General features: G+C 36.3%; 1 protein-coding gene and 1 long non-coding RNA gene across 8 annotated transcripts in view; one reads left to right on the plus strand and one right to left on the minus strand.

The window, feature by feature from the left end:
* The window catches only part of PRUNE2 (prune homolog 2 with BCH domain), a 258,877-nt gene that overhangs the window by 16,924 nt on the left and 229,185 nt on the right, over nt 1-12,768 (minus strand). For all 7 annotated transcript variants that reach the window (XM_082401314.1, XM_082401312.1, XM_082401309.1 and 4 more), the window contains exons 13-15: nt 5,036-5,138; nt 4,255-4,386; nt 3,024-3,110 (exon numbers count right to left, since the gene is read on the minus strand). In XM_082401314.1, coding sequence (XP_082257440.1) covers nt 3,024-3,110; nt 4,255-4,386; nt 5,036-5,138 — 322 coding nt within the window. The remainder of the gene's footprint in view (nt 1-3,023; nt 3,111-4,254; nt 4,387-5,035; nt 5,139-12,768) is intronic.
* The window catches only part of LOC309633125, a 130,493-nt gene that overhangs the window by 4,708 nt on the left and 113,017 nt on the right, over nt 1-12,768 (plus strand). The window lies entirely within an intron of this gene.

Raw genomic sequence — 12,768 nt, forward strand, 5'->3', positions numbered from 1 at the left:
ATTCAGGTTTTGATGATAAAAGATGGAGGGGGTGGAATAAAAAGGCAGAAGAAGTTAGTTATGCAAGAGGGACACCTCCACACTGGAATGTACAGTTCTCTAAACATGCCTGGTGTACGGCACCTCCTTCTTGGTGTGTTGGTACCTGCTGTTTCCTCTACCTGGCTTTAGCTAGCCAATGCTATTAGTCTTCCAAACTCAACTTGAGGGCACATTCTTCTGGAAAGCCTCTCGATGCAGACTCTCAGCCTTCACACTCCACCTGTTACCTTAAAACTCACACTCACCGTGAGTTATCAGCCCCCATCGTGCTTCCTTTGTGCCCTGTATTATAACTGTTTTCTAGTCTGCCTGTGTCAGCTGCCAGGCTGTGAACTCCCTGAGGACAGCAATTGAGCTATTTAATTTCTCAGCCTCCAGCACCTAACCCAACGCTTGACACAGACAAACAATTCATTTTAAAAAAAGGAATTTGAGGGGGGAGAGAAAAATTAGGAGTATGGGATTAGCAGATACAAAGTACTATATATATAAAATAGATAAACAACAAGGTCCTACTGTGTAACACAGGGAACTATATTCAATATCCTGCAATAAACCATAATGGAAATATGATATATATTCTTTTTCATATTCAGTTTTATATATATATATAAAACTGAATCACTTCACTGTACACCAGAAACTAACACAACATTGTAAATCAGTTATACTTCAATTTAAAAAATACATGAATTAAAAGAAAAAAAGAACTTGCCATATACCTCTATCATAGGTGTTACCCTTTAGCAGTGAAAAGACCTATAATACATTTTAGTGACCTCTTTTTTTCAGTTCAAAAAATTGATGACACTGATGTAGACTGATTTACAGAGGGATATTTAAAGAGGGTCTTACATGATGAAATTGTAGAACACAATGAACATAATTCTTTAGAACTATGCAGACATTGGGTTCAAAGCCTGAATCTTTCATTTCTTGGCTGTGTTACCTTAGACCTGGGGTTGGCAAACCATGGCCTGTGGGCCAAAGCCAGCTTATGATTTTTTTTTTTTACATCCTTGAGCTACAACTGGTTTTTACATTTTTTAAATGGTTGAAAAATGATAAAAAGAAGAATATTGTGTGACATGTAAAAGATTTCAGAAAATTCAATTTCAGTATTCATAAATCAAGTTTTATTGGAACACAGCCATACTTATTTATTTACATACTGTCTATGGCTGCTTTTACCCTACCATGGCAGAGCTGAGTGGTTGTGATTGAGACTGTATGGCCCATAACACTTAAAATATTTAATATCTGATCCTTTACAGAATGGGTTTGCTGGCTCCTGCTTCAGACAATTTATTTGACCTCACTGAACCTCAGGGTTTTTTCCTATATAACAGAAATAGTAAGCAGCACCTCCTTCAGAGGACTGTCATTAGGGTTAAATAAAATAATGCATATAAGCACTCAGTAAAGGTAGGCCATTATTATATGTGATTTACCACAACACTACTTGCTATAAGTTTATTATTTTTGTTGTAATTATTATTATTATCTTGAAACACCCTTCAAAAAATGTTGACTTACAATCTGTTTTCAATACTCTTACCATAACAAGTATTTATCAGGAAGAAATATATTTGTTTTATAATAAGAGCTGAACTATTAAATAAATATCAGTGAATCAATATCAATTCTAATGTTTGCTTTTTCACCCATTAAAGTTTATATAAGCTCTTCCTACTCCCCTGTCAAAGCATTTTCTGCTAATCTTAAAATAAGTGGCTTTTTGTACGTCTTAAAAGCTCACATTATTTTTTAAAGTAATATAACATGGTATGGTAAAGAAATCTTTGCCAGAGGAAAACTAGGTTGAATCCTGCTACTGCTCAGTTTTTGGAAGTAGGGGATGGGAATGCTAAATAAATAAGTGAACACAGAACAAAAAAGGTGGACTCTGGAAGGCACAGTAAAATCTATGTAAAAAAAAAATGTAAAGGATTTTAACCTTTAATTGTTTTCTCCAGAAGTGAAGTGATCAGAATTTTTCTTAGGGATTCATTAATAACTTTGAGATGGAAAAATTTCAATTTATCTGATTGGTATCCTGACGTTAGGGAAGACATTGTTCTAGTTAGCTGAAGTATAGTTGATTCACAATATTGTATTAGTTTCAGGCATACAACATAGTGATTCCATATTTTTATAGACTATATTCCACTGAAGTTATTATAAAATGTTGGCTATATTCCCTGTGCTGTATAATATATGCTTGTAGCTTATTTATTTTATACCTAGTAGTTTGTACCTCTTAATTCCATACCCCTATCTTGCCCCTCCCTATTTTATTATATTTTTTTAAAGCTCTCTAGAAAACCTGTACTGTCCCTTTCATTTAACTGTCTCACTCTTACTATATAAGAGGCATATCTTACTTTTCATCACTGAAATGTAAGGTTATACAGCATCTAACACAGAATAGATGATAAACAAATATTTACTGATTTGAAGTGAATTTAAACCAAGAAGCCTTATGGATAATCAAAACAAAGCTCTCCAAATGGCTTCTCAGACTCTTTACCTACCTTTGGTAACCTACGTGGGATTTGTTCAGAAGAAATAGAACAATTAAGACAAGACCTGGCTTCTGTTTCTGTCCTTGGTGTGTCTTTATTTTCCATTGTTATGTTACTCTACCTCTTTGATTCTCTACAATATACCATATATTACTTTAAAAGTACTATTTGTTCCCTTTTGTAATATGGCACAGAAACCTCACTATTTTATCTTCTATGTTTACAGCAAGCAGTATAAAAGTCATGTTTTATAATTATGGGGGAAAAATATTCACTGTGAAAATACGCTCACTCTTAATTAGAGTCTCTTGCTGGGTAGTCCAAAGTATATTTTCAGGAAAGGCAGAGGCAAACATATTTTCCTACTCTCTTGGTTTATGAATTTTTGTTTAGAAGACAATGAATACATATTTTTAAAAACTAGTACGTTTACTTTTACTATAATAATGACCATACCTTATAAAAGGTCGTGTAATTGCAAGGATTGTTCTGATGAACCAAGATGGATGAACAATGATGAATGATTTTAAGTTCTTCCGCAACCTATTGTGAAAAAAAAAAAAAAAAAAATTACTCATAACCTATTTTGAGTGGGAGTTAAAACAGAAAGTATATCCCCAAATAAGAATATATATATGATATTAGGGAATTCTGTGTAAGTTACTGTTATCTGGTAGGAAGGTATAGAATGCCATGATCAATAAAACGAATGCCTTTTGAGATATAATTTGAAACATGCATAATTCAAACCTCATTTTCCCATAAGAATAAATGTAAAATAGAATTTTTGTATTCTTGGAGTGCATAAATCTATAACCATATGGCATGTTTTTGTTTAACAATGTTTTTCATTTTTGTCAGCATTATTTTTACTATTTTGAAATGAATACACTCTTACTAGCAACTTAGCCAATTTGTTCTACTGAGCCTGGGTTTCTTCTTCTGTAAAATGAAAATGGTAACAGTATATCATGTGGTTGTTTGGCCTTCAGATAATCATTTTAACGTTTTGTACATTCAGGCATATTTTTCAGCATTAGCAATGCTACTTTATGTATGTTTAGATGATTAATGGATTTTAGTTACTATAACAGGACACTCACATGTTGCTTTACAGAGAGCCACATCTGAGGGGAAGCCACACATATGGAAGACATCATAAATTTGTATGCTTATTATGACAATTTTCCTGTAGATGGCAATAACGTGTTTGGTTCTAATAAAACCAGTATGGATGGAAGTGACGTATCTTGAGGAAGGGGCACACAAAGGCACCATATGGGCCAGAATTAACAGCGAATGTTGAAATAAGAGCACTAGGGTTGCCTAAGTCACAACAGTCCTAGTGCACAACAATGGCCGCAAGGTTACATGATACTAGTAAAGAATCATGGACTTTGGCTTATCAGCTCAAATTGCACCTCCATATGGCAATAGCATATGAGTACTTTAAAATACTTGTTGCCAAGTTTGAGATTACAACACTTAACAAAATCTGGGGAAGATCTGCTTTATTTCAAATTTGGGGCATCAAGTGACACATTAATATTTTTATAATTTATTACCTCAAATCAGCATTAATTCAATGTTCCTAAATTGTGATTGCATCTTTGGTAAATTAAAAGGTCACTGAAGATGGGAGTCACTGAGGAAGTCAAAATAGTGATTAGATAATGGAGCCACATACCGTCTGTCAATCATCTGGTAGCATTTCTTCATCCAGCCTAGCCCTGGCATCTTCCGTCTTGGGGTTGCACCATTCAAGTACACAATCATATAGTCTTCAGCTACCATCAACTCTAATGTACTTATTACATATCTGATCACAGGAAGAAAGATAAGTATTTTCAGTTCCCACATGAAAGAGTTCATCTTATTTCACCATAATTATATAACATTTAAATTACAGGGTGCATGACATTTAAGAATGGTTGCACATATTCCCTCTTCAGCTTGAGAAGAATGCAGTTACCTAAGACCACTTCTTTGAGAGTATTACTCATTTATTTGCAGTTATCTTTTTTTCATTTTTTTTTTTTTAATGCAGGTACACTTGAAAAATGTGTAGGTTAGAAACCTGACTTTCAAAAATGTCAGCAATGTTATTATATACTAAGGGCAAGTCAGATTAAATAAAGGCAGATATAAATGAAGTCAGGTTATCATCAGTTGGCTAAGAACATGTTATCAGAGAACAAAAATAATACTTCACCCAAAGGAAATGTTACAGAATTCTAAAATGCAGACCAGACTGTGTTCATTTTGTTTTCAATTCATTCTACAGACAAAACAGCTCCTCTAAAGCTTTTGGTCTCTTGAGCAATTTTCCTTGACACAGATTTCATCAACTTTTAATCAAAGGCTTAGAATAGTCTACATCATCTATTTCCTTTTATTAAAGATGCTCTATCTGCCATCGCATGCCCACAGACATTAACTGAAAACATTTTGTTGTAAATATCACTCACAGGAAAAGATTTTCCATGACATAGTGGTAATCCGCCCGACTGCTGTCTGGCAGAAAACAGGCAGCAAACACAATGATGGCATTTAGGCCATCCCCGTAGTATCCTAGAGGAGAAACAAAAAGACATTTGTAACCAACTGAAAGCTCTTAACAAGATAATATTTAACCTAAAGGATAAATCTGGAAGCCTTGGCAAGAGTGTGTATGTGGATGTATTAGGTACATCTTTAAATGAGTATTATATAGACTATACTTCTATAAGTATATACACATATAATTATCTTTCAGTGGCTAAGATGTAAGTTATATAGATTCTTAAATAGTGTGAATATATTTGCATATATAGGGTGTCCATGTATCATGGATGATTATATGTGTTGTACATAGTCATAAGTGTGTTAGAAGTATTCAACTTATCAAAGGATGGTGGGGCAACACTTTTTGACTTAAGGGCTTCTAATTTATATAATAAAAAAGCTAATCTATATAACACTCTTTCTTTTAATGGCTAAGAAAGAGGTTCTCTTTGATCCTCTTTAGTTCATCCTAGTTGTAGCAAGCCTGTGTTCCCTGAAAGCCCATCTTCGAAATTCGTGGCAAGGGTTGGTCAGGTCTCCACAGGTTTGTCTCTGGAATCTCAATGTAGTATATTTTTATTTTTTAATATCCATTTTTAAACATTTGTGATTTGTGTCATATAGTTCTGGACTTCAGAAACATTAAAGAGATTCCCTCAAAGCTTTGAGTAGGAGGACAGGACACACCCTCAAGCCTGATCAGAACTCAGTGTGTTTCATTTTTTTCAGAACTCTAAATACCCCTCTGGTGATTACAAGGCAGTAAAATACTGGCTGGATATAGATTTGGATGGGCTTAACTCTTGAAAAGCAGTTTAATAAGATGTTCTCTACAAGGATAGAGTATGACTCTACCACAAAAGAGGTGGGGGAAGAAAGTGATACCAACTACAAATACATCAAATTATGGGTTTGCGTATATTACTAATTTGAGGTTGCTGTAGACAATGTTTATGCTACATATCTTAGAAGATGCTACCTACATAAGTATATACCTGATGCAACACATATTTGCAAAACAGGATTGCAGTAGCTTCCCTCTGGATTTTTTGCTTTAGTCCCATCTTTTCTGAAATGTAGGTATTTACTAACTTTTTTTTTAGAATGTGGTATGAAGGAAAACGGCAGAAGGAGATATATTTTAATATAAGAAGTGTTTGTTCCATAAACAGTTTCATTTAGGAAGAGCCATAACTGAATAGAAATCCACAAAGGGTAGGATTAGTGTCACTAAGCCACCCTAACACCACAAAAATATGCAGTTCAGGCTCAGCACAATGAAAAAGACAGAGTTCATTAAAAGAAAAAAGTAGGTGTAATGAATCCCTCTTAAAAACAAGTACAAAAGTATTCTGAGAGACACCAGGAAAGGCAGAGACAAGATGGCAGAGTAGAAGGACTTAAGCTCACCTCCTCACACGAAAACACCAAAATCACAACTAACTGCTGAACAACCATTGACAAAAAAGACTCGACCCTAACAAAAAAAGATATACACCCAAAGACAAAGAGGAAGCCACAATGAGATGGTAGGAGGGGATCTTTCACGACATAATCAAATCCCTCACTGGAAAATAATTATATCACAGAGCTTCTCCCACAGGAGTGAGAGTTCTGAGCCCCACATCAGGCTCCCCAGCCTGGGGGCCTGGCGTTGGGCAGAGGATCCCTCAGGCATTTGGCGCTTTGAAGGCCAGTGGGGCTTTAGCACAGCAGCTCCACAGGACTGGGGGAAACAGAGACTCCACTCTTGGAGGGCACACACAAGGTTTAATGTGCACTGGGGCCCAGGGCAGAGCAGTGACTCCACAGGAGCCTGGGCTAGACCTACCTGCGCATCTTGGAGGGTCTCCTGGGGAGAGGGGATTGGCGGTGGCTCACTGTGGGGGCAAGGACACTGGTGGTGGACACCCCAGGGAATACCCATTGCCGTGAGCTCGCCTGGAGGTCGCCAGTTTGGCACCGAGACCTGGCCCCACCCAACAACCTGCAGGCTCCAGTGCTGGGACACCTCAGGCCAAACAACCAACAGGGTGGGAACAGAGCCCCACCCATCAGCAGACAGGCTGCCTAAAGTCATCCTGAGCCAACAGCTGCCTATATTTATATACCGCTTAACCTGGCCCTGCCCATGAGAGGGACAAGACCCAGCTCCACCCACCAGTGGGCAGGCACCAGTCCCTCCCATCAGCAAGTGTGCACAAGCCCCTGGACCAACCTCACCCACCGGGGGTAGACACCAGAACCAAGAAGAATTACAGTCCTGCAGCTGGAGGAACGGAGACCACAAACACAGAAAGTTAGACAAAATGAGATGGCAAAGAAATATGTTCCAGATGAAGGAACAAGATAAAACCCCAGAAGAACAACTAAGTGAAGTGGAAAAAGGCAATCTACCCAAAAAAGAATTCAGAGTAGTGATAGTAAAGATGATCCAAGATCTCAGAAAAAGAATGGAGGCACAGACTGAGAGGATACAAGAAATGTTTAATAAAGAGCTAGAAGCTTTAAAGAACAAACAGAGATGGACAATACAATAAGTGAAGTGAAAAATATGCCAGAAGGAATCAGTAGCAGAATAAATGAGGCAGAAGAGCAAATAAGTGAGCTGGAAGACAGAATGGTGGAAAATCACTGCCATGGAAATGAGGACAGTCTAAGAGACCTCTGGGACAACATTAAACGCACCAACATTCACATTATAGGGATCCCAGAAGGAGAAGAGTGAGAGAAAGGGCCTGAGAAAATATTTGAAGAGATAATAGCCAAAAACTTCCCTAACATGAAAAAGGAAACACTCAAGTCCAGGAAGTGCAGAGCCCCATACAGGAGAAATCTAAGAAGGAACACACCAAGACACACAATAATCAAATTGACAAAAATTAAAGACAAAGAAAAAATATTAAAAGCAACAAGGGAAAAGCAACAAATAACATACAAGGGAATCCCCATAAGGTTATCAGCTGAACTTTCAGCAGAAACTCTGCAGTCTAGAAGGGGGTGGCATGATATACTTAAAGTGATGAAAGGGAAAAACCTACAACCAAGAATACTCTACCCAGCAAGGCTCTCATTGAGATCTGACAGAGAAATCAAAAGCTTTACAGACAACCAAAAGCTAAGAGAATTCAGCACCACCAAACCAGCTTTACAACAAATGCTAAAGGAACTTCTCTCAGCAAAAAAGAAAAGGCCACAACTAGAAACAAGAAAATTACAAACAGGAAAGCTCACCGGTAAAAAGCAAACATACAGTAAAGGTAGGAAATCATCCACACGATGAAAAACCAGCAATCGTGAGAAGAGGAGAGTACAAATGCAGGATATTGGAAATGCATTTGAAATTAAGAGACTAGCAACTTTAAACAATCTTGTATATATATAGACTGCTATATCGAAACCTTATGGTAACTGCAAATCAAAAATCTACAATAGGTTAACACAAAAAAAAGAAAAAGCAATCCAAACACAACACTAAAGATAGTCATCAAATCAAAATAGATGAGAACAAAAGAGGGAGGGAAGAAAAAAGACCTACAAAAGCAAATCCAAAACAATTTAACAAGATGGCAATAAGAACTTACATATCAATAATTACCTTAAATGTAAATGGATTAAATGTTCCAACCAAAAGACACAGACTGGCTGAATGGATACAAAAACAAGACCCGTATATATTCTGTCTACAACACACCCACTTCAGATCTAAGGACACATACAGACTGAAAGTGAGGGGATGGAAAAAGGTATTCCATGCAAATGGAAATCGAAAGAAAGCTGGAGCAGCAATACTGATATCAGACAAAATAGACTTTAAAATAAAGAATGTTACAAGAGAGAAAGAAGGACACTACATAATGATCAAGGGATCAATCCAAGAAGAAGATATAAAAATTGTAAATACATAAACAAATCCAATGTAGGAGTGCCTTAGTATATAAGGCAAATGCTAACAGCCATTTCTCCTAAAAGGAGAAATCGACTGTAGCACAATAATAATGGGAGACTTGGTGGGAGGGAGGGAGATGCAAGAGGGAAGAGAGATGGGGATATATGTATAGCTGATTCACTTTTTTATAAAGCAGAAACTAACACACCACTGTAAAGCAATTATACTCCAATAAAGATGTTAAAAATAATAATAATAATGGGGGACTTTAACACCCCTCTTACATCAATGGACAGATCATCCAGATAGAAAATCAATAAGGAAACACAGGCCTTAAATGACACATTAGATCAGATGGACTTAATTGATATTTATAGAATATTCCATCCAAAAGCAGCAGGATACACAGTCTTCTCATGTGCACATGGAACATTCTCCAGGATAGATTACATCTTGGGTCACAAATCAAGCCTCAGTAAATTTGAGGGAATGGAAATCATATCAAGCATCTTCTCTGACCACAATGCTATGATATTAGAAATAAACTACAAGGAAAAAACTGTAAAAAAAAAAAAAAAAAAAAAAAAAAACCAAACACGTGGTGGCTAAACATATGTTATTAAATGACCAATGGATGACTGAAGAAATCAGAGGAAATCAAAAACCTAGTGACAAATGAAAATGAAAACACAATGATCCAAAACCTATGGGATGCAGCAAAAGCAGTTCTAAGAGGGAAGTTTATAGCAATATAGTCTTACCTCAGGAAACAAGAAGAGTCTCAAACAACCTAACCTTATACCTAAAGCAACTAGAGAAAGAAGAACCAAAAAAACCCCTAAGTTAGCAGAAGGAAAGAAATCGTAAAGATCAGTGCAGAAATAAATGAAATAGAGAAGAAGAAAACAATAGCAAAGATGAATGAAACTAAAAGCTGGTTCTTTGAGAAGACAAACAAAATTGATAAGCCTTTAGCCAGACTCATGAGGAAAAAAAGGGAGAGGACTCAAATCAATAAAATTAGAAATGAAAAAGAAGTTACAACTGACACCACAGAAATACAAAGGAACATAAGAGACTACTACAAGCAACTGTATGCCAAGAAATTGGACAACCTGGAAGAAATGGACAAATTCTTAGAAAGGTACTATCTCCTAAGACTGAATCAGGAAGAAGTAGAAAATATGAACAGACCAGTCACAAGCACTGAAATTGAAACTGTGATTTAAAAATGCCCAACAAACAAAAGTCCAGGACTAGAAGGCTTCACAGGCGAATTCTATCAAACATTTACAGAAGAGTTAACACCTATTCTTTTGAAACTCTTCCAAAAAAGTCAAAGAGGAAGGAACAGTCCCAAGCTCATTCTATGAGGCCACCATCATACCAGACAAAGATACCAGAAAAAAAGAAAATTACCGGCCAATATCATTGATGAACATAGATGCAAAAATCCTCAACAAAATACTAGCAAACCGAATCCAACAATACATTAAGGATCATACACCATGATCAAGTGGGATTTATCCCAGGCATGCAAGGAGTTTTCAATATACACAAGTAAATCAGTGTGATACACCACATTAACAAACTGAATAATAAAAACCATATGATCCTCTCAATAGATGCAGAAAAAGCTTTTGACAAAATTCAACACCCATTTATGATAAAAACTCTCCAGAAAGTGAGCATAGAGGGAACCCACCTCAACATAATAAAGGCTATATATGAAAAACCACAGTCAACATCATACTCAATGGTGAAAAGCTGAAAGCATTTCCTCTAAGATCAGGAACAAGACAAGGATGTCCACTCTTGCCACTCTTACTCAACATAGTTTTGGAAGTCCTAGCCATGGCAGTCAGAGAAGAAAATGAAATAAGAGGAATCCAAATTGGAAAAGAAGAAGTAAAACGGTCACTGTTTGCAGATGACATGATACTATACATAGAAAATCCTAAATATGCTGCCAGAAAACTACTAGGGCTCATCAATGAATCTGGTAAGGTTGCAGGATACAAAATTAATACACAGAAATCTGTTACATTTCTATACACTAGCAATGAAAGATCAGAAAGAGAAATTCAAGAAATAATTCCACTTACCATCGCATCAAAAATAATAAAATACCTAGGAATAAACCTGCCTACGGAGGCAAAAGACCTGTACTTTGAAAATTGTAAGACGCTGATGAAAGACACTGAAGATGACACAAACAGATGGAAAGATATACCATGTTCTTGGATTGGAAGAATCAATATTGTCAAAATGACTATATTACCCAAGGCAATCTACAGATTCAGTGCTATCCCTATCAAATTACCAAGGGCATTTTTCACAGAAGTAGAGAAAAAAATTTTTTAATTTGTATGGAAACAAAAAAGACCTCAAATAGCTAAAGCAATCCTGAGAAAGAAAAATGAAGCTGGAGGAATCAGGCTCCCTGGCTTCAGACTACACTACAGAGCTACAGAATCAAAGCAGTATGGTACTGACATGAAAACAGAAATATAAATCAATGGAACAGGACAGAAAGCCCAGAAATAAACCCACACACCTATGATCAATTAATCTACAACAAAGGAGGCAAGAATATACAATGGAGAAAAGACAGTCTTTTCAATAGTGGTGCTGGGAAAACCAGACAGCTACATATAAAAGAATGAAACTAGAACATTCTCTAACACCATACACAAAATAGATTAAAGACCTAAATGTAAGACCAGATACTATAACACTCTTAGAGGAAAACATAGGCAGAACACTCTTTGACATAAACCGTAGCAGTATCTTTTTGGATCCACCTCCTAGAGTAATGAAAATAAAAACAAAAATAAGCAAATGGGACCTAATCAAACTTAACAAGCTTTTGCACAGCAAAGGAAACCATAAACAAAATGAAACCACAACCCACAGAATGGGAGAATATATTTGCATATGAAGTGACTGACAAGGGATTAATCCCCAAACTATACAAACAGCTCATGCAGCTCAATATCAAATAAACAAACAATCCAATCAAAAAATGGGCAGAAGCTCTAAATAGACATTTCTCCAAAGAAGATATACAGATGGCCAAAAAGCACATGAAAAGATGTTCAACAAAGCTAATTATTAGAGAAATGCAAATCAAAACTACAATGAGGTATCACCTCACACTGGTCAGAATGGGTATCATCAGAAAGTCTATAATAAATGCTGGAGAGCATGCGGAGAAAAGGGAGCCCTTCTACACTGTTGGTGGAAATGTAATTTGATATAGCCACTATGGAGAACAGTATGCAGGTTCCTTAAAAAACTAAAAATTGAACTACCATATGACCCAGCAATCCCATTCCTGGGCATATATCCAGAGGAAACCATAATTTGAAAAGATGCATTCATCCCAATGTTCACTGCAGCAGTATTTACAATAGCCAAGACATGAAAACAATCTAAATGTCCATCGACAGAGGAACGGATAAAGAAGATGTGGTACATATATACAATGGAATGTTACTCAGCCATAAAAAGGAATGAAGTAATGCGATTTGCAGCAACATGGATAGCCCTAGAGATTATCATACTAAGTGAAGAGAAAGACAGAGACAGAGAAAGACAAGTATTATATCACTTATATATGGAATATAAAAAAATGATACAAACGAAGTTATTTACATAACAGAAACAGAATCACAAACTTTGAAAACAAACTTATGGTTTCCAGAGGGGAAATGGGGAGGGGGGCGATAAAATTAGGAGTTTGGGGTTAACACATACACACTACCA

This window comes from Balaenoptera borealis, assembly GCF_965194805.1.
Source record: "Balaenoptera borealis genome assembly, chromosome: 8".
NCBI lineage: Eukaryota > Metazoa > Chordata > Mammalia > Artiodactyla > Balaenopteridae > Balaenoptera > Balaenoptera borealis.